Source organism: Xenopus laevis, chromosome 2S (genome assembly GCF_017654675.1).
Source record: "Xenopus laevis strain J_2021 chromosome 2S, Xenopus_laevis_v10.1, whole genome shotgun sequence".
Taxonomy (NCBI): domain Eukaryota; kingdom Metazoa; phylum Chordata; class Amphibia; order Anura; family Pipidae; genus Xenopus; species Xenopus laevis.
This window is the reverse complement of record NC_054374.1, coordinates 86,575,550-86,598,080: the sequence shown is the minus strand read 5'-3', so window position 1 is coordinate 86,598,080 and position 22,531 is coordinate 86,575,550. Positions and strand designations below refer to the sequence as shown.

Sequence of the window (22,531 nt, the reverse complement as noted above, 5' to 3'; positions counted from 1 at the left end):
ATATTTTGCAACTGGGGGTACTTTATTTATTATAATACACAAGTTTCAGTAAGTCATGTGACAGAAATTACATTAGAACTCACCGTTTATAACTGATGACATCAGAACTCACCGTTTATAAGGATATAATTTACAAGATATTTATGTCTTTTGTGTATTATATATATATAATACACAAAAGCCATGAATATCCTGTAAATTATATCCTTATAAACGGTGAGTAGTGATGTCATCAGTTATAAACGGTGAGTAGTGATGTCATTTCTGTCACATGACTCACTAAAATTTGTGTATTATAATAAATAAAGTACCCCCTGTTGTAAAATATGAGGATATTAGAAGTTACCTCGGAGTTCCATGACCTGTATAAAAACACTCGGCCTTCGGCCTCGTGTTTTTATATGGTCATGAAACTCCTCGGTAACTTATAATATCCTTATATTTTACAAGAGGGGGTACTTTATTCACTATATATATATATATATATATATATATATATATATATATATATATATATATATATATATATATATATAAAAGTTTATATCAAAAACTATATAAGTCCCAAGGCCTCTTCAAGTAAAAAATATTAATTTATTGTTATTCATATTATTATTAAAACATTTAATATGAATAACAATAAATTAATATTTTTTACTTGAAGAGGCCTTGGGACTTATATCGTTTTTGATATAAACTTTTTTGTAGTTGAATGCCTTTCTGAACTGGGGCGAGTCCCTTGGGCCTGGCTGATTAACTATATGGACTCCCGATTTTGAATTGAAATATATATATATATATACACACATTTAGGACATTGAGACATTGTGTGCCTTAAGCTACTAAAAATACTGTACCCTTGCAACAATGGGATCGTATATTGTATATTTAAGCTGGCAAACTACGCCCACATCTGGCCAGCCCTATGCTCAATTTTCATCTGATTCATTAAGAATTCTATTGCTTCATACATTTTACACAGGGACTGTGCAAGTTTTACCTGCAACTCACTTGCAGCTTTCAAGGTTAATATGTATATATATTGAGAGGTAGATAATTAGATTCCAAAAATGAAACACCATCCCATCACCTTTTGTTTGACTGTTTTGAAAAAAAGAATCTATTATGACGGGGGAATATCTGTGCACTGTTTATTATCTACATCACAAAGACCAAATATGGAGTAATTTCATTTTTCCTGCTTGCCCAGTTTAGTTCAAGAAATAACAAAAAAAAAATTCACTATTAAAATAATAGGCAAAATGTATTTTAAACAAAAGCTCTATTCACTGAACTCAGATTTAAGAATGGGTTTACTTTTCCTTTTAACTTTAGGATTAATCAAAACTCTTACTCTACCTAATTTCTTCACAGTGACATTAAAGGAAAACTATACCCCCCAAATGTAGGTCTCTATAAAAAAAATATTGAATAAAACAGCTCATGAGTAAAACCCTGCTTCATGTAAATAAACCATTTTTATAATAATATACTTTCTTAGTAGTATGTGCCATTGGGTAAACATAAAAATAAAAAATTGCCATTTTAAAAAACAAGGGCCGTCTGGGATTGTAGGATTCACAGTGCACACAAACAAAAAAATACATGTCAGGTCACATTTGCCAATTAACAGACAGAGTTCTGTCTTTTGCTTCCCACACTTTTGGTATTTCTGGTCAGGTGATCTCTGAGGCGGCACACAGACCATCACAAAATGGTGGTTCAAGGCAAGAGATGTAAAAAGGCAATATTCACTTAAATATATATACCAGTTTGGTAAGATTCTTTAATATGACACTTAATTTGATATAAGGTATCTGTTGCTTAAATATTAATTTTGGGGCTATAGTTTTGCACTCAATGTAACAGAGCCAGTTTCTAAGCATGTTTTAGAGCTGAATTCCTTTAAATCTCCTTTTTCAAGTGTTTACTCACAGTTACTTGTAAAAAAAAATTACTAAACATTATAATTTCTTCTGAATATATTTTTACTTTTGCCTCCAAAATCATTAAAGGGGATCTGATTGGCTTATCATGTATACATATATGTACTTAACAATCTAATGATTACATTGAAATGTATATATGTACCGTATATACTCGAGTATAAGCCGACCCAAGTATAAGCCGAGGTACCTAATTTTACCTACGAAAACTGGGAAAACTTATTGACTCTAGTATAAGCCTAGACACAACTACAGCCCAGTCTCCCAGCAGCGCACATTCCGCCAAAGCGATCACCCCCAGTGATCAACCCGACTTCTTTGCAAAGTTGATGGTGACAGAGAATTGCCAAACGGATTACTGTGTGCATTGTCCCACTGTCCCACTACCATGTGCAGAGGGTGCTGTGTGATATTGCCATCACTGTTAATCTTTCGTATAACCAACAGAGGGCGCTGTGTGATATTGCCATCACTGTTAATCTTTCGTATAACCAACAGAGGGCGCTGTGTGATATTGCCATCACTGTTAATCCTTCGAATAACCAACAGAGGGCGCTGTTTGATATTGCAGTCACTGTTATTCTTTCATATAACCAACAGAGGGCGCACTGTTATTCTTTCATATAACCAACAGATGGAGCTGTGTGATATTGCAGTCACTGTTATTCTTTCATATAACCAACAGATGGCGCTGTGTGATATTGCAGTCACTGGCGCTGTGTGCTATTGCAGTCACTGTTATTCTTTCATATAACCAACAGAGGGCGCACTGTTATTCTTTCATATAACCAACAGATGGAGCTGTGTGATATTGCAGTCACTGTTATTCTTTCATATAACCAACAGATGGCGCTGTGTGATATTGCAGTCACTGGCGCTGTGTGCTATTGCAGTCACTGTTATTCTTTCATATAACCAACAGAGGGCGCACTGTTATTCTTTCATATAACCAACAGAGGGCGCTGTGTGATATTGCAGTCTCTCCCCAAGTGAACTGTTGGTATAGGAATGATTAAAAGTGACTGCAATCTCAGCAACTGCCCGCTGACCCGAGTATAAGCCGAGGTAGACTTTTTCAGCACATTTTGGATGCTGAAAAACTCGGCTTATACTCGGTCAGTTAAGGACGTCATAAAGAAGAATCTAGGAAGGGCCAATTCTTTGTGAGGAATGCAAAAGTAATAAGATACATTAGCACATGGGCCTATAATGAAACATGTTTTGAAATAATACATATAAGTTTTATGACTGTATGTAAAAGTTTAAACATAGCAATGTTTCTTGACAGAATGAATACCAGTACCTGCTGATAATTTGCTCTTGGTCTAGAAGTAGCCTTTATTTCCCTACCAGTATATATGAATTCATGTCAAGGCTTATACAGTACTCAGCTTTACAGCATGACCAATATAAGCCATCTTTTTCATGAGTTTCCATCATGACGAGAGATGAAAATCTAAAGTGTCGCCATGGCACAGCTGAGCCCTGACCTTTGCCCAAGTATTGACTTTGTTTGAACTGATAAATTATGTAGATTTTAAGTGCATGTCTACTCAATTCTATTGTTAGAACAATATTTACCAAAGTGTATTATTTGTTCAATGATTGAAGTTTTAGGCTACAAATAATGCACCTTAAACAACTGAATTAAGTTGACTGTAAAGTACAAGTCAACAGATTGGAGGCCAGTGTATGGGGCTTTTCTGAAGGTCTGCCCAACTGATATTTGGATGCAAATCACATTGGGTAGGTTGGAAAATTCCTGTTGCACAAAAAGGCGTTTTGATTAAGTTTTTTCTTTTGAGGTATCTTTGTAGACCCTTTTTATGATCCAACCATTGCCACATAGCCAAATGATGGGATCAGTCTCATTTGGGCAGTATATAGGGTGCCTAATAAGGTAAAGGTCCACAACACAACAGCTCAATTATAGTGTAAATTTTCCCCTGTTTAACTGCACCTTACTCTGTGCCAGATACCACAATGTGTGGATAGGCATTTAACTTCGTCATCATCTCTTTACTCTTAAAATAATTAATTAATAATTTGATTTTAGGGTATAATGTGGGCTATATTGCTTCAAATAAATTTTTATTATATGTCTTAGTTAATAAACAGACAAAATATTTCTTGAGTGTGTCTTTGTATGAAACCATTATTGGGAAGCAGCAGCATTCATACGGCAAATTAGGCATAAAGAAGATGTCATGCATTTTGATAAAGCATAATTGTTTAAAGATTATAGTGTATGTAAAACATTTACTATCTTTAGAAGTTTAAGTACACAAACACCAGGAGAAGAAAACATTCTTTACAGTATTATCAAATCACAAAAATAATTTTCAAAGAAAAAGAAACACAAATACAAATGCCACAGCCATTAAACAAAAGAAACACCAACCTACTAATGAATCAATCTGTTTAATGTGTTGTTTATAAAGTGTTCCAACCTGGAAAGACAATAAAACTTTCCTGTTCCCTTGTGCTTTGGGAACTCTTCACTGTCTTGCCTACATTTCCTACAATAACGTTCTCCAACTTATCTTCAAAAGGCAAATGAAGAATTCAGCTTCTTCCTCTAAATTCCCAACTCTAACTTTTAAAAGTCTTGTTCACGTCCTTCCAGTCTACCTTTCTTCCATCTCATAGTGCTTCACTTTAGATCCATATTCTGCCTATGCCTTTTTCCATTCTACTTGTTCATAGTTAGATTGGTCAATAGAAAGGGAACAGGCAGGGGACAGAAAAAGTAGGGACAGGAGTTGAAGCTAGAAGTGGGCTTTAAGGAATTGTTCAGTATAAAAATAAAAACTCGGTAAATGGATAGGCTGTGCAAAATAAAAACAGAACACAACTTCCTACTTTTCAGCTATCTTAGTTTCCACTGACTGATTACCCTGCTGACCAAGCAGTAACCAATCGGTGACTTAAGGGGGAGGGGCACATGGGTCATAACTTTTGCTAAGGATCAATTGCAAACTCACCAAATAGTTATGTTCCATGTGTCCCCCTTCAAGTCGTTGACTAGCTCAGAGTTAGAGAGCTGAAAAGCAGGAAGTTGGATTCTGGATATTATATATTATAGCCTAACTAACTATATTTAAACCTTTATTTTGCACAGCCTATCTATTTATCCAGTTTTTATTATTACACTTAACTGTTCCTTTAAGGACTTGGTAGATGGCCAAAAAATGCATGTAGCACAAATAAAATAATATAACACTGTTTGTTTCCAATTTTTCTTTCTGTCACCCTGCTCCTCTTCCATCTACTCCAATGCCATCCATCTCTTCTGAACACCAATGCTTATCTCATAATCTTAAATTGCTCTTCTTTTACAGAAGATTCACACTCCCTCCTACTGTAACACATAGAACAGCTTGAATTAAGATCTGCATCTCAGTAACCTAAGCATTAAACTGTCCAATTAAACTGATTAAACTGTCAGATTCGGATTCAGTTCGGCCGGGCAAAAGGATCCTGGATTCAGTGCATCCCTATCTTTTACACATAAACATTTCCATTTTATAAATTTTTTATACATTTTATAAAAGCATACAGTGGAATAATGCAGAGCTGATTTTAAATGTTTAGAAAATTTAATTTTGCCCTGCTTGTGAATATTTCCCTTTTAAAAGTTGCAAGGTGTGTAGATGTAAAGCCAATTCCAGTTGTGCAGAAAATAATGCTTTGTAAAATTCAAGACACTCAACTGCAGTACAGAAAAATTAAAAAAAAAAAAAGAACTGTATCTTACCACTTTTGATGTTTTCCAAGCAGATTGGGAGTCCTGTTTGTGCCAATGCAATTAATTTCAAAGCAACAAAAAACTGAGCTGGCCCAAAGTAACCCGCATGTTTAGCTCCACACAGCTCTGTAATCTAAAATGCAATACAAAGTAAAAAAGCATTTATGTATGAATTGTAAACACAACTTAAAAAAATAATTTATGTCACAGTGCAAATGATTCCCCTGCGGCCTTCAATAATGCATCTCAGCTCTGGGAGTTAAGATAAACAAATCACGTGTCCCCAAAAGTTAATCACAAATTCCAAAGTCTCTTCAAAAGTTTGCTATATATGCTTTCAACTGACTTGGGCTACTGCCTTCTGTATCCTCCCATAAACTACGGTGTGCAATTATGGCCTGCAGCTGAAGTAGAGGCTCATTTTTCAGCATAAATTTACATGACCCGTGGGTTCTGTGGGTCAACCCATCTATCACTTGTGCTGACACCTCTGCACCCCCACCAGCGTTAAAGTGGACCTGTCAACCAGACAAAAAACTGTATAATACAAGTCTTTTTCAAATTAAACATGAAATCCACTTTCTCTTTTATTTTAAAGCATTCATAGCTGTTGTATGCTCATTTAAAAACCTCAGCTGTCAATCAAACATTGTCTGCACCTCCTCTATGCCTTAGGCATAGAGGTGGGGCAGGCAATTACTTTCACTTCCCATTCAGCACTTCCTAGATGTCACTGCTCTCCTCACATTCCCCCAGGGCCGGGCCGCGCCGCACAGGCGCCCATGGCGCCCATGATGCAAGGCCTTGCCTTAATAACAGTGTCCAAAAAATGGCTCCTGCCTGCTTGCTATAATTATGAATTCCCAGACTGATGGAAACAAGATTCAAATAATTTCTATAGTGTAATTAAAGTTCGTTTTGCAAGACTGATGTGATAAAATAGGATTTTGAATAATGTTTTTGGGTGACAGGTCCCCTTTAACGTTATCACTCCTGCACCAGGATTCCAGAAGCACATACAGGACATGTTAGTGCTACCACATCAAGTTCTGCCATACCACACAATACACTAATTTAAAGGTGCCACCAATGCCAATGCTTTTGTTTGATTGTATATCGACTCTGATAATATTATTGCCCATACTGTGAGCATAAATTTCAACTTTTGGTTATACAACAACAAAGAATCTGTAGTTGTGTTTTAGCCTATGTGGGATTAATCCTGAATTATCTGTGACAGCACCCCTATAATTGAGACCGTATACGGATCGTATAGAGCTAAGAGAAATGAGATTTACTCACAAGTAAAGGTGGCCATACACAGAAAGAACTGCTTGTTTGGCAATGTCGCCAAACGAGCAGATCTCTCCTCAATATGACCACCTTGAGCCCTAGGGCTCAACGATCGGATCATAATGAAAGTTATAAGGGCAGTCTGATTTTTACCCCTACCCAATCGGCATTTGGCCAACTCTCACCAGATATCGATCGAAGGGCCCATACACAGCCAATAAGCTCCAACTCGGACTGACAGCAGCTTAAATCGGCTCATGTATGGCCACCTTAAAACAAGCTGCTTAAAGCACATGTAGAGGTGACAGGCAGAAGTCAGCTCACAAGGATGCCACTCATCATTAAAAGATTCAGAGGGTGAAATAAGTAAAAATACTTCCCCTTTGAATTCAAATTACTTTGTCAAGCATAATGTGTTCACCTTCCAATACATCACACAAAACTATACGTTTTATAGGCTTTATCCCAAGGATCCTACCTAAGAATAAGATATCCCCAAAATTAGGTTATTTTCTAATATGTTTTGACTTGTATGTTAACAATTACTAACGTTCTTGGTTTAAAGTGTTGTATGTCCCAAAATTCTACTTTATGGGACTGTACGAACTTTCTTATGACTAGTCCACAAAAAAATTTAAGAATCCGAAGATGAAACAACTGTAGAATATTATTTTCTCACAAGGTACCGTCGCGGGTGTACAGCAGTGCTGTCCAGAACATATAAACTACTTACCTGTTGCTAATTTATATCAGCATACCAGTTCATGATATTGCTAGTTGATTTGTCCTAAGTCTATGGTATAAGGTTACCTTCTTTATGATGCCTATGAAGTAGGCTATGCTAGCTACAAAGATTTAGTCCACTGTATACCAGCTGAATATAAAACATTCACTAGGTACACAGAGTCCTGTCTGTTGCCATGGTAACTGCAGTAAAGTTAAGACTCCCCTTCCCTGTAGGCAGTCAAACCTGTTTCTCAACCTAATGAAGGATTTATTTATTTTGTAGAGAGAAGTAGAACAAGGTATTCTCCTGTACATTTTCTTTTGCTTTTTGCATCACATCTTCCATTCATCAATCTTAAGGGGGAAAAAAACAGCTTCAGGGTAAATGGTAGTCTATCTGTGATGCAAACAAACTCACATGGGCAATACAACTTTGTTTACTATACTTCTTATCTGTAAAAACATTTATGCACAGTGATATATATCTACTCAGGTTCTAGGCTAGCAGAAAGAGGAAATGAAAGTTTACATGTGAGATTATGAAAGCTTTATTATGGGCTGAATGTACAGGGAAACCATAACATTTATTCATATAGAATTCCGCTGTTACAGTCAGAGGACATGCAGACACATTCTTTGTCTGTATATGCGCATTGAAACATGTGAGCAGCAGCCATGATTTTCAATCGACCAGCACAATATTTGGAACCTTTAGGTGGTGCTGTTCACCATACATCTATTAAGGTACACCAAAGATGGCCATAGACGTGCACGATTTAGCTGCAATATCGGATGAACGAACGGACATCCCCATCTAGAGCTGGGCCAGACCAAGCAGGAGCCCTAGGCAACCTGCCCGGCGCCAGCTGAGTTGTGCGTATGCGAATGTTCGCGCTCGCGCACATCGGCGTGCACGGAAGCGCACATCGGCATGCGCGCATGTGCGGAAGAACGATTCTGGGTGCACGCATGCGCGGTAGTGCAAGAAGATGCTGAAATGCTACACTTAGTTGGGGAGAGAGGTAACCTGATATGGGGTAGGCGACAGAGCAGGTACGTGCCTGTCGCCCCCCCAGCTTTGCGCCCTAGGCACGTGCCTACTCTGCCTACCCCTAGTTCCGGCCCTGTCCCCATCTCCCGACCTGCCACTAACCTTCAGATATAAGGATTCGTACGATTTTCGGAGCGTGTGTGGAGTGTCCCGACATTTTTCATGAAGGTGAGCGTGTGTGGAGTGTCCCGACATAAACTGAAGGTTAGTGGCAGGTCGGGAGATGGGGACAGGGCCGGAACTAGGGATGGCAGAGTAGGTACGTGCCTAGGGCGCAAAGCTGGGGGGGCGACAGTAGTAAAAGAACAGATCAGACGATGTTCTGCCCTGACAGCAATCGTACGAAAGTTTATGTCCGACATAGCTGGTGACAGTCTCCCACTGAAAATCATCCGATCGGCAATGCATGCAGAGATATTATCGGCAGCCGAGAGAAATTTTCGATCCTGTCCGATCGTCTGAACGACCGATCGCCATGGCATGAAAAATGTCCGGACACTCCACACACGCTCCGAAAATCGTACGAATCCGTATATCTGTACGTCTATGGCCAGCTTTAGGCAAGGCAAGCCCTATGGTAACTCCTATAAGATTTGAGAAAGGTTTCTATTTTTTTTCCTAACCAGAAGTACATCAGAGCAGTCCTCTTTGTTCTCCGGACAACTTCCTTGACTACTTGGTGGTCAGACTGGTCGGAAACTGACCAGCAGGTGGCTCTGTTGTAACAAAATTCATTCATGTTAACAGTATTTGTATCCCTTAATATATTGGCATAAAAACAAAATAAATAATGACTGTACATGGTAAAATGTCTTAGATTATCGTCAGTATTATCGTCAATTTTACATTCACTTATTTTAAAGGTTTATTTATTCGTTAACTCCACAACTAAGAAGCCTAAAACTTACCTGAATTCTAAAAAGTTGGATTGGGCAGAGCTGAGAGAGTTTTCAGGGTGCCACCAAGGCAAGGCTGGGGCACTGCAGGGCAGAGCCAAGACACACCCAAAACACTGGGTTGGCATCTCTACAGTTTGTGGGTCTTTAATTCAGATTTAAAGTTTCATAAACTGAAGACACACATTACTCATTACTAGAGCACATTCTTTGTTTAACACGTGTAACAACTTTCTGAGCTTTCAAAAGTTCTGTGAGATATCTATACATAAATATGAAGGGATATATTTCCTACACATTGGATATTTTTTAAGTGACACATTGGATATATTTAGAGCTGAATTTCCATCTTTAAGGTGCTATGACCAAAGTTCCTGGTCATGACTTTAGGCAAAGTGAGAAGTTAAGTAAAAAAAATGCAGAGATGCAATGCAGGAAGGGCCCAGGCCAGGGCATTCCGGATTGTGAGAGCTGTGTCTATTTTACTTATGGTCTTTGGGTTGTAGGAAGAAAACCAGCGCAATAAGCTCAGGGATAGAAAAAAAGGTAATATATAATGTAGTATTTTTTAAATTATTGTTACACCTCTTTGTGCGATTATTATTCTATTATTCTATTCACTTAATTTGTAAGCTCTTTGGGAAAGATATCTCTTTCCTCTTGTCTCTATGGTACTTAGATCTTAAACTTAAATGCAACTGTAATTTGTATTTATTTTTTTATATTATTGTAATGACCCCTGTTTATTCTGGAAAGTTACGGTACTGTACAGTGCTGCGTACATACGTAGTGCTGTGTCTACTAAAATTAAGTCTAAAGTTACTGCACTTTGAGTTTTCTTGAAAACATTTCACCACTCGTCCGAACAGCTTCATCAGTTCAACTGAGTGGTAAGGAATTCCCTGGCATTGCAGGATTGCCCAAATGGTACTGTTTGTTGCCGACAAGCGCCTCCTCTCTTTAGGCACAGTTTTCTCAGGTTTGGCATGCCTCTTTCAAACCATATGTCTACTTGATCAGAAATATGCACATTGCTGCAGAGGAGGAACATTGCTTGTCCACAACATACAATGACACTTTGACATCCTTACCCTGACAGTTTCACCAGTCATGTACATTGCATTGAAAAATTAATACTTGCCTCAATGAGAATCACAGTACCATTGGGACTGGATCACACTTGCAAACATCTGTGAGTTTCAGCTAATATTCAACTGAATAAATTAAATGGAACTATTGTGATTCGATGTATTATTAGAAAGATAATTGGAAATCATCAACAACAACAAAAAATAAGGATTATTTTCTCAAAAAGGACTCTTTGGGAGATGGCCTTCCTGGAATTTTGAGCTTTTTGCATGTGAGCTTTCTGAATAGGAGATCTCATACCTGTACCTTATAAAAACCTTTCTATCCATAGTGCTGATACTTTCTTTGAGATACTGGATATTTAGTCAGCTCTTGCCAACAGCAAATCCCTGTATACTCAAACTGTCAAATAACATCAGTTGAATACCAATTAGATGCACTTATGTGATCTTCCTTCCAACATAGCATGAAATATTCAATCCTTTCAATATTCAGTCCATTCAAACTAAATATTCTACAGTGCATACAACTGGTATGTGTATTATTATCCTTGAATAAATAACCCTTAAAGTGGACCTGTCATCCAGACACAAAAATCTGCATAATTAAAGTCCTTTTCAAATTAAACATGAAATCCAATTTCTATTTTTTATTAAAGCATTCATAGCTGTTGTAAGCTCATTTAAAAATCTCAGCTGTCAATCAAATATTGTCTGCCCCTCCTCTATGCCCGTGGCATAGAGGCGGGCCAGACAATTACTTTCACTTTCCATTCAGCACTTCTTAAATGTCACTGCTCTCCCCACATTCCCCTGTTCTCTTTACCATTTAATTGGGTAACCAGGACATGGGGACGGACATCAGGTCGCCCGTTCTGGTGCACAAACAAGATTCTGAGATGATATAAGACTTGTCTTAATAACAGTGTCCACAAAATGGCTTCTGCCTGTTTGTTATAATTTTGAAATCCCAGACTGAAGGAAACAAGATTCAAATAATTTATATAGTGTAATTAAAGTTCATTTTGCTTGACTAATGTGATGAAATAGGATTTTGAATCATTTTTTTGGGTGACGGGTTCCCTTTAAACAGATTTTAAAGTGTATAAAATGGCCATTTGCACAGAGTAACTGAAAGATAGGCCTAAATATTAAGAATATGAAAAGCAACATGAAACATAGATAATGTATGCACTGAATCCTACTAATAAACAGGAGATTACATACAGTATTGTTATTTATTGGAAAGTGGAGCTTAAAGGGCACTGGCAGTCATACACTGGAATCTAAATGAACACCACTTTGAAGCTCACCCAGTCCAATTAAATCCAGGGAGTTGCACTAATAGAATATCATTAGGCCCTGTGGTATGGCAATAATTGTAGTGATGAGTGCAGGATACATAGACACAGGATTATTAGAAATGAGTAATTACTCTTCTAGCATTGCAGTTTACACTGGGTAAATATAGGTATTAGAGATCAAACAGGCAACCTGTAGCATTCAAGCTGTTTTGTGAAATTACAATACAGGACCCAACATCATTCAGTTAGCTACTTTGGTACACTGGTGTGCTGACACTTGTAGAACCAGATAGCATTAGGTGCTTATCTATATAAAATACAGGCTGGCCCTCTGCTGTATGACACATAACATGGCACCTCATACTATTTTAAGACTATATATATCTTAGAATACTTTATCTCATTATTATATAATACAATTACAACATGCTAATCAGTATTGTCTAATTATGAATATTGCTGGACAACATATTTCTCCTAGAAATGAAGAGAAAGCTGAAATTGTCTGCACTTCACAAAATGTAAGGCTACACTACATATAGTTTTCTGATATCAATAATATAAAATCAAAAAATAAGAATATATTTCTTTAAAAAGCACTCCTAGAGCTTCTATATTTTACTTCCTTCCTAAAATACCCAAAGTATAACCAATCCTTTGGGAAGACCCATTGTTTCAGACATAAATTCTTAGACACACTCTACATCTATGGTTTTCAAATTGGGAGCCACAGCTCTAGATTAACAACAGAAGAAGTTTATGTCAGGGTACTATAAAGGTGCCCATACACTGAGAGATCCGCTCGTTTGGCAATGTCGCCAAACGGTCTGTCGGCAGCTTTTATCGGCCCGTGTATGGCCACTTTTAGAATTATGAAGTCAGCAACTGTATATAAAATTCAGCTTTGTTACACCAACAAAGAAATAGACAGAGTTTATATTTCCAGACAGATTATAACCCCAAAATAAGATTCCAAAAATGGGTTGGAACAGAATTGCTAAAACTGTTAAAGTGTTTCTATGCAGGGATTTAAATTCTCAGATCAAGTCCTAGAAATTTTTTTTAAAATAAAGACTCTGACGTCAGTGGGGGTGGGAAAGATATTGGCAAACCTGTTTCTGAACCAGTGCTTACTTAATCTATATATGTGTAGCACACAACAGTCCAAATGCGCCATAAATAAAGGACAGCATTGTCTTCTCTTTCTGAATTTAAAAGATCTTCAGGTTGTGCACACACAGTTCTATCCAACAATGCATGTCAATAAGTTATTTAGGCGAATTTTGCCAAGAGCTCATTTATATGATCTGTCAATTCAGTATTATAGCTGTGCAGCTTTGAATTATCAGCATTGTTTTGTACTGACCTTAAGTGACCAGTTGGTGACAATTATTAAAAAAAAAGGCAAAATATAACATTTATCCAATTTTCCATCAGTAAAACACATCCATCAGTTGTCAAAAGATTTTAAAGGTATTTTTAAACAAAATACTGGATTTAGTGTATCCCTATGAATGTGTGCTTGGAGCAGCAATTTATAGTACCATGCCAGTGTCAGCAGGTTTTATGTACTTGCTAAATCATTTGGAAATGCAACCAGTAATAATATCTGTATTCTTCAACACTGATGTACATGAAAAGATATGTAGCATTTCGGCAGCCTTCTAGATGCTTGCCACAAACAGGATACTAGAACTTTTGTTAAAATAGCTGCCTGTTTCTTTGTAAGCCAATGAACTGCACTCCCCTGAGACGGGAATTAACCTTTCTGTTCTGCTGAGCAATGGAATTGCAAGACACTGGATCCAAATATATATTAAATATATTCATGCCTCAGTTGTGGCAATATCGTGAGAATATATTAATAATAAAGTGTTTATATACTATCTAAGAAGACTACTTCAGCGATACAAGCAACATATCACTTAGCATCTATAGTTACAGAAGAAAACTTACACAGTTACATGGTTAACATGCATGTAAAATTATAAGGTAATTGCCACAAATAAAAACTGTGGATTTACCTTTAACCATGTACAGTATAGCATTCTTTTAAGTACATGGCAAACTCTGTTTTAGTAGAAGTTACCAGGGATTACTTATCACGTAGTATTACATGTAGGTAAGTTCTACACTAAGTATCCACAGGGGGAAAGTTTCTGCTAGGGGAATTCAGAGTAGCAAGTAACCTCTTACCTGGTGTAAGGTATCTGCAGGGAGCTTAGACGCCCTAAACAGCTCACCCACTTTGCTGCTCCCGGCTGCCAGTCTTGCAGATCCCTCAGCCTGGCACATGGAGAAGAGTTCAGAGTAGCACTTTTGTTCCTTATCGCTCATGGGCAGATGCAGACCCCCAGCTGCTTTGCTGGATGGCCCCACTGTGGCTGTTTGATCCATGAGCCAGCTTTCAGTACGAGCTGCCCTTGCTTGTACCATACAAGGCGGAGGTCACTGGTTTCTCTTTACTTTGCTTACTGTCACTCTCTTCCTGTGTTTTATCAACAACAGCTACAGCTGGTAATAGGAGGTGTTACAGCATATTTTGAAACACTCTCTGCAATTCTGTTCTACTGCTGGCCCCCATACCTGGTAGCTGACTGCTGCTACCTAGTGTTCATACAACCCACAAACCTGAGGCTTTTCTGTAGCACAAGAATAGTGGGCATGTTTTGTTAGTGATTACACTCATCCCAGTTGCTTACATTCAACCACATTTCAGAAGATTGCTGTGTGCCAAAAGTAAAATACACATTCTGCAACTAGTGCTCTCTCATTTTCTGGAGCTGGACTGGTAAAACAATTTTATACAAATGTTAAATATTTCATTATTCTAAAGACAAACAACTGTTAAAATGACATACCACACCACACCCCCCCGAAAAAAAAATTCTAAATATAAATTTTTACCTATTTATCTATATACATTTAATAGGGGAACTGTTTGTGGCAGGAATTTATTCAAGCAGTCCTATGAGTGCCTATGGGCCCTGTCTTGTATATTATGCTTAAACTCTCCTCATAAACATGTGTAGGCTGGTAGTGGGCAGGAACAATTTTGAGCTCCTCCCATGCCCCTCTTCCCCCCAGCCTTACCTTTTCTTTGCTGTAAAGGTCACAAAGGGGGTTGCGTTGCTAGTGAAGAGAGCGCAGTTGTGCTCTTTACACTAGAAAAGCAGAATTTCCTGTTTAAGAACTGAAATGAATGCTCTTAAAATGAACAGGGGTGCTTCTTTTCCAGCCCTAGTAAACTGGTTACCTTGCCTCATGGCAAGAGTGGCCTGGCAATGGTCAATTAACCCCTGCTATGCGACCTTCACCATCCCCTCTTCAGCAACAAACCCTTTAGCACAGGGGGTCCACCTTTTCTACCCATGAGCCACATTTACATGTAAAAAAAAGTTGGAGAGTATTATAATCATGCAAGAAGTTCCTGGGTGCAAAATATGGAATGTTATTGGCCAGTGTCGGACTGGGGAGGTCTCTGACCCCCATCCGTCACCTGCACGGGCAGTGGCGTAACTAGATATTACTGGGCCCCACAGCAAATTATTTTTCAGGCCCCCAAAATGTTTAGAGGTTGACTTGTTTCTCCAATAATTATTGAAATTGTATATGAATTAGGGCCTCATGGGGCCCCTATACCTCCTGGGCCCCCCTGCAGCCGCAGGGTCTGCTTCCTCTATAGTTACGCCCCTGTGCACGGGCCTCCGACCCCATCCGTTACCCACACGGGCCTCCCACCCGCCCTCCGTCAACTGCACAGGCCCCCCCCTGTCATCCGCACAGGCCTCCGACTGCCCTGCATCACCCGCATGGGCCTCTGACCCCCCCCCTCCATCACCCGCATGGGTCCCAGACTCCCTGGGACCCATTCAAGCCAGCAAATCAAGAAGAAAAATCTGCTTTGTGGTCACTGAGAGCAACCTCCAAGGGATTGGTGAGCAACATGGTGATCACTGCTTTAGCGCCTCAGTTACTGGTGACATCATCAGGGACAGAGAGACACTGACAAGAAGCTAAACAGATTGGCTAAGGGGTGGGAAAAGAGTAGGGATGCATAAAGGCAGAATAACTGGTAGCTCAGAGAATTTACCCTATTGTATATGTTGTGTGAATGTGACTGATATTTAGATTGTAAGCTCCATGGGGGCACAGACTGATGTGAATGATGAAAAAAGTACAGCATATAGGGTTGCCACCTGCCCGGGTTTTGACCCGGACAGACCGAGTCAAAACTGCCTGCCCTGTTTTCCAAATTAGGGAAACCAGGCAGAATTTGTCATAGCCCTGCCCCTGACATCATGGCTTTGCCTTTGTTGCATCATGTTCCCGCCCCCTGCCCAGGTTGCATTGGGTGAAAACGTGGCAACCCTAACTGCATATAGGGCCAGCTTTTGCCAGCAGCAAGACCAGGCAGGGGGCTGGCCTGGTGACATCAGGGGGCGGACTTTGTGGCATGGACGGGCAGATGACATATGGGGGGTGTGTCGGTTGATGATCGGGGGTGCCAGTGATATTGGGGGCGGGGTTATGACATGGAGATCGGCAATTGCCTGATTGCCGTGCCCTTCAATTAAGGAGACCTGTCCGGATTTCTTAATTTTCGAGAGGGCTGAACAGGTGAAAACTGGATAGATGACAACCCTAAATGCATACTATATGGGTTCTACAGGAATAAAAGATAAAAGTAATAAATTAAACAAAAATGTTTAATGCTTTTTAAAAAATGTCCTGTAGGTGTCATTAGACAAAACAAAACAGCAAGTGGATCAGATGCATGTGGATGTGCATGCTTATTGGGGTTTTTCAGTCTGATTTACTTACAAGACACTTTTCTCCTTGCCCGCAGGCTATACATAGCAGGTTGGAGGTTATAGTAGAATAACTTGATGATCTTTAGATAATTGAATCATTGAGATGTACAAGCAAATGATGCTGCTAACATTTGCACATATATCACAATCTCTGGAAGGTAATTTGATATATTTGGGGTGATTTAACTTACACTCCCCAAAAACATCCCTTAGGGCTCTTACTTATGGGCATTTTATGTGATTTGCAACTGCAAAACTGCATTTTGGACATTCACATGCATTTTTAAAAGCAACTAATAGCTCTTGCTCAAGCGCAGTAAACCTGCACTCCAGTGCATTCAGCCAGTGCAGCACAGATAGAAACACACACAACTCTTTTACATGGCCCCGTACTGACACAGGCCTATGTAAGTGCCAAACACAGAATGTTGCATTCCACCTGCATTCAGAGCTTACATGCGTCTGTGTCAGTATGGGAAAGAAAATGCAGCATGTGGCATCTTGATGAAACACTCAAACCTGCACATCAAATGCAGGGGCGCGCCACCAATGAGGCGAGTTGAGGCACTCGCCTCATGCGGCAGCACCCCCCTGGTTGCCTAGGGGCGGCAAAAATGTCGCTCTTGGTAACTAAGAGCCTTAACTAAGAGTTTTAAACCCGGAAATTTGTCTCTTCTAGTGCAGAGAGTGCACTAGCGACGTGGCCGTGGGGGGCGGCAAAAACTAAGGCCATCTCGGGCGGAAAATTGGGTAGGATCACCCCTGATCAAATGTATAAAATAATACCCTTGTGTATGAGCCCTAGGAGTGAATGTTCTCTAATTAGTCATACTTTTGGTTTGGTATATATTATAGTATAGCCCAAGCACACAGAGATTTGTTGCCTGTGGTAAAGCTATCCTGCCAAAAATGCTTCCATGTGCCTAAAATACATCATGCAGCAATCCAAATGAATCGCAGTAACATTGCCTTCTTTTCCTGATATTAAACTGGATCACCGCTATGATGTTTTGGCAAGGAGAAAGCATTTTCATGAGGTTTCTTGCCCATAGTAAACATGAACTACAGGTATGGGATGCATAATTCAGAAACCCGTTATCCAGAAAGATCTGAATCACAGAAAGACTGTCTCTCACAGACTCCATTCTATTCAAATTTTTAGATTTCCTTTTTCTCTGTACAGGTATGGGATCCGTTATCCGGAAACCTGTTATCCACAAAGCCCCGAATTACGCAATGACCATCTCCATTTTATCCAAATATTCCAAATTTTTAAAAAGGATTTCCTTTTTCTCTGCAATAATAAAACAGTAGCTTGTACTTGATCCCAACTAAGATATAATTAATCCTTATTGGAAGCAGAACAGCCTATTGGGTTAATTTAATGTTGAAATGATTCTCTAGTAGACTTAAGGTATGAAGATCCAAATTATGGAAAGATCCATTATCCAGAAAGCCACAGGTCCTGAGCATTCTGGATAACAGGTCCCTTACCTGTAGTAATAAAACAGTAGCTTATACCACAACAAATATCCATGTGTGCCAGTACTCTGGGAATTCTGCTTTTGGCCAATATGTAATAGTACCCTACTTTTCAAAACCATAAAAAATCCCTGTAGCTGGTATCGTGTGTCGTTTCTGTATAAATGAGATTAAATAGCAATTTTATTAAAAGGAAAAAAAAAATATCACAGGCTATGGGGACTGATTTGTTACAGAAAACAGGTCAGCTTAAGTACTAGCAGCATTGTGTGCATATAAGTGGTATTCTCTGGTACAAGCAAAGGTAGTTCCCCTTGGACAATCATTGATGCACACAGGGCATTATCGGTCTATTAAATCTGACAAACACCCGAAATTCACTATTGTCCAACAGGCAGTTCTTCTGCTATTGCCTTTTAATATTATTACTTTATATCAGGAAAAGTCCCAGTGGGCCCAGGTGTCAGTGGGCCATCATGCTTCTAAACATTTGGCCTATTTCATGGCCATTCCCTATTTCTATGAGAAAACAAAGCTAAATAGATGGAATAATGGATTATAGTATGTAAAGAAAAGAGACTAGGAGAATAGAGTTAGACTGATGAAAGGAAGAATAATAGTACTGAGAGTGGGCCTCTGGTCTAAGGTTTTTGGGTGGGCCCCTGGTCTAAGGTTTTTGGGTGGGCCCCTGGTGTTCCAGTCCGACACTGGATTTGCACAATTATCAGAAATCCCTTACTGTATGTGAAAAGTGAAAAATACTACTGCAAAGTCCTTTCCAATTCTCTAATCAAACAAATATATATATATATATATATATATATATATATATATATATATATATATATATATATATATATATATATATATATATATATATATATATATATATTCCTTTATTGACACAGGAACACAGGCATTGAAGGTTAATAATAAATCCCAGGGCTGTCTGGTATAATGATTCTAGAGTAATTAATAAAATAAATCCTCTTACTGCAGCAAAACTGCTAAAATGTAATGTATATGACACAGGCAGAGTTGTGTTTGGAAAGTTAAAGTGCACAGTCATTTGAGTATAGAATACAGACAAAATAAGAACACTTTGCTAAGGTGATGTGCTTGTATTGCTCATTTATTTGTACAGTTTATTGTGCAGAACATTTACTCAAGACTCTCTAAACTTATTCCCCTCTAGAAAATGGAGTCTGTCCACTTATAACTTACCCCCAAACACTGAGAGTCAGCTGAGCCCTGCATGAAAGTGACTGAGCTTTCCCTCCTCATGAGACTATTCACCAGCACTCCCAAAGTACAAAAATTACATTTTCTCCTCACAAACCCCATTATAACACAACCGCCCTCCACACACACAAAAGACAGAGTTCTCCCTCCTCACATGTCCCCACAAGTGACAGACCTTCCACCCACCACTGACTTTACCTTCCCTCACACACAGACACTCCATTTACCCCTCCTCCCTCCATGTGGATCAGTCACAGATCACTTGTCCCTTCACACAGCAGTTCCCTCCTCCCTCCTTCAACCTCACACAAGCCTGTGCCCCCCCCCGCACCTTCCTCTTCCCCCCTGTGAAAATGACACAGCGACCCCCCAACAGGGGGCCCATGATGAAAGGTGAATATCTCATCAACTGCACATTTTTTTGTTAAACATTTATATGGCAAAGCTTGTTATTTTTACATGAACTGTTACATTTTTGAATGTTATATGAAGGTGAACAACCCCTTTAAAGAAAACAAAATGTGGCAGATTCCATTCATTATTATGGTTTCTAATCCCCCTGTTCTACCTACATTACATTACATCTGTTACTTGATATCTTGATATTTTTAGATAGTTACAGTATGTTTATTTTATTTCCCTTCCAGAATTATTGTAGGACCACCTTTTCATTCTTTCTGTAACAACTTGCACTTAATCTAAATGAACAACAATTATTTCTCCATTATAGGGATTCTGTCTTTCAGGAGCAAATCACAAACAATCAATATTTGGAACAGCAGAATGGTTTAGAAATATATTTATTATAGCATGAGAAATTTCTGCCTTTCTCATGCTACACTAGTTTATTTAAAGATCTGTTGTTTTTGTTAACTTCTTCCTAAAAAAACAGAGAGAGGCAATTAACTATGTGGGAACAGCAAACCCTCCAGATAGAGACAGACAATCCACATGATTTAGCTGTTTTAAACACAATTTTTATAGAAGCTCTTGATATAGGAATTGTTCTCAGAAAACAAAGACAATGATATTATTATAAGGTGCAAATGTAAATTCATGCTTCCACAATACAGGATCTTTAATCATAGGGGTATATTTATCAAAGAGTGAAGTTAGAGATCACCACAGTTCGCTAGAGTGAAATACCGCCTCGCTCCATTAATTTCTATGGGATTTTTTAAAGGCATTTTTATCAAAGGGTGAAAGTGGCAGAATTTCACTCTAGCAGACTCTGGCAATTTCTAACTTCACTCTTTGATAAATATACCCCAATGTCTCAAGGAATGGTAATTGTAAAGAAGCGATTAAAAATCTATCATCCACTGTATATTAGAAATAATATTAATCTCTTAGAAAATGTTTATGGCATTAAGGTAGGACAAAAAAAATGGGTGTCATGTAATGTTGAATCATTATCCACATCTATCTTACAAAAATATTGCATTTTAGCCTCATTTAGAAACTAAAAGTAATTGGAGCAAAGATGTTATATGGGGGATTTGTTTCTATTTGGTTTCAATAACAAATTTACCTTCAAAACCAAGATATTGTAATTGGGGCAGATTTTGCAACCACCTATACCAATTTCTCTCTAGCGTGGTGGGAACCAATGCAAATATGGCTGATTAAATCCAAAATGTAAGTTATCAGTACATCAATGATTTTTCTGTGGCTATGGGATAATAAAGCATGGGTAGAATTCTTCCTGGTCGAAATGACACACTTTAACATCAGGCTTTTTTTTATATTGCTATGAAGGCCGCTTTTGGGGCCCTGTAGCTACCCACCTTTAAGCAATGCAGAAATGGACAGAAGAATACTGGTTTCAATTACAAATAACTTCAAACCCATAGAAATTTTTAATTCAAGTATACCTGTACTGAAAAGTATTTTAAAATCACATTGTCTCTTATGGGTCAATAATGTCATTTTGGGGTTAACTTCCCCTTTAAGTGATATTGTCAGTAAAGTAAGAATGTTAATCTAAACTTAGTGGCCTATTTATGAAGCCTCAATTTTTTCTAATAGAGTTTTAAAGGGAAAAAAATATACCTATATATTTTTTATATTTATTATGCTTTGAAGCTGCTAAAAGTCTGAAAATACTTCAGGTAAAACCTGTCAAAATAATGTAGAAGTTAATGGCAGAAGTTAACAATTGGAACATTTTGTTTGCCTTCATAATTCTTGATAATTTCAGGTGTTTGACATTGATTTTAGTTCAATAATGCGTTTAATTTGATTCTTTTTTCTGCGCCCACTTTTTCAATCAGATTTAATGGTAAATTAAGGGGATTTGGGTTTGGTCGATTTTTTTTTTTTTTATTATTATAGGTAGAAAAAATCACGGTTCAGAAAATACCCTCTAAATGTGTTGTATTTTATATTTCTTTTTTGAAGGTGGCCATCTCCCTCAACTGGCATCAGACTGTGTGTCATTACAGCTATGCACTGTAAATAGGTGGATTCTGTTAGCATAGTGTACAGCAATTTACCGGTGGAAAAAATCTTCTCCTATAAAATGCCACCAGGACTCTGAATCAACAGGAATTGGCAAGAGTTCAGGTTGCATTGATTGAGAATACAAACATACAACAGTTTTAACACAAGTCTTCCAAAATTACACAATTTTGTGCTTGGTCTTAATAAACAAAATACCATTGGACTGTGAAATACATTTCCAGATTTTTGTAACGTATTCCTGGAGACTCAAGTAAAAATGCTATATCTTCTACATCTAATTTTCCTGGTACCTACTACAGAGGGTTAACCACAGTTTTAATCACTGGTATAACAAGTTCCCTAGTGGGTGATTTTGTCCTACCACTCCATCCCAAATGGACATTTCATAGGTTTGTCATCTTTTTATATACTTATCTTACTCATCTTTAGTCCCTATTAATCACATTGTTGACATCAAACATAATTTTACACGGAGGCT

At 38.3% G+C, this 22,531-nt stretch overlaps 1 protein-coding gene across 3 annotated transcripts in view; it reads right to left on the bottom strand.

Annotated features, from left to right (window-relative positions):
* reps2.S (RALBP1 associated Eps domain containing 2 S homeolog) overlaps positions 1–14,573 on the bottom strand; it is a 65,585-nt gene extending 51,012 nt beyond the window's left edge. The window contains exons 1-2 of one of the 3 annotated variants that reach the window (XM_041584102.1): positions 14,249–14,573; positions 5,704–5,827 (exon numbers count right to left, since the gene is read on the bottom strand). In XM_041584102.1, the coding sequence (XP_041440036.1) occupies positions 5,704–5,827; positions 14,249–14,488 (364 nt within the window). In that variant the 5' untranslated portion in view covers positions 14,489–14,573. Of the gene's footprint in view, positions 1–5,703; positions 5,828–14,248 lie in introns of those variants that run through there. The other 2 variants (XM_041584101.1, XM_041584103.1) reach the window with 2 other exon arrangements.
* Between the last annotated feature and the right edge of the window lie 7,958 nt (positions 14,574–22,531).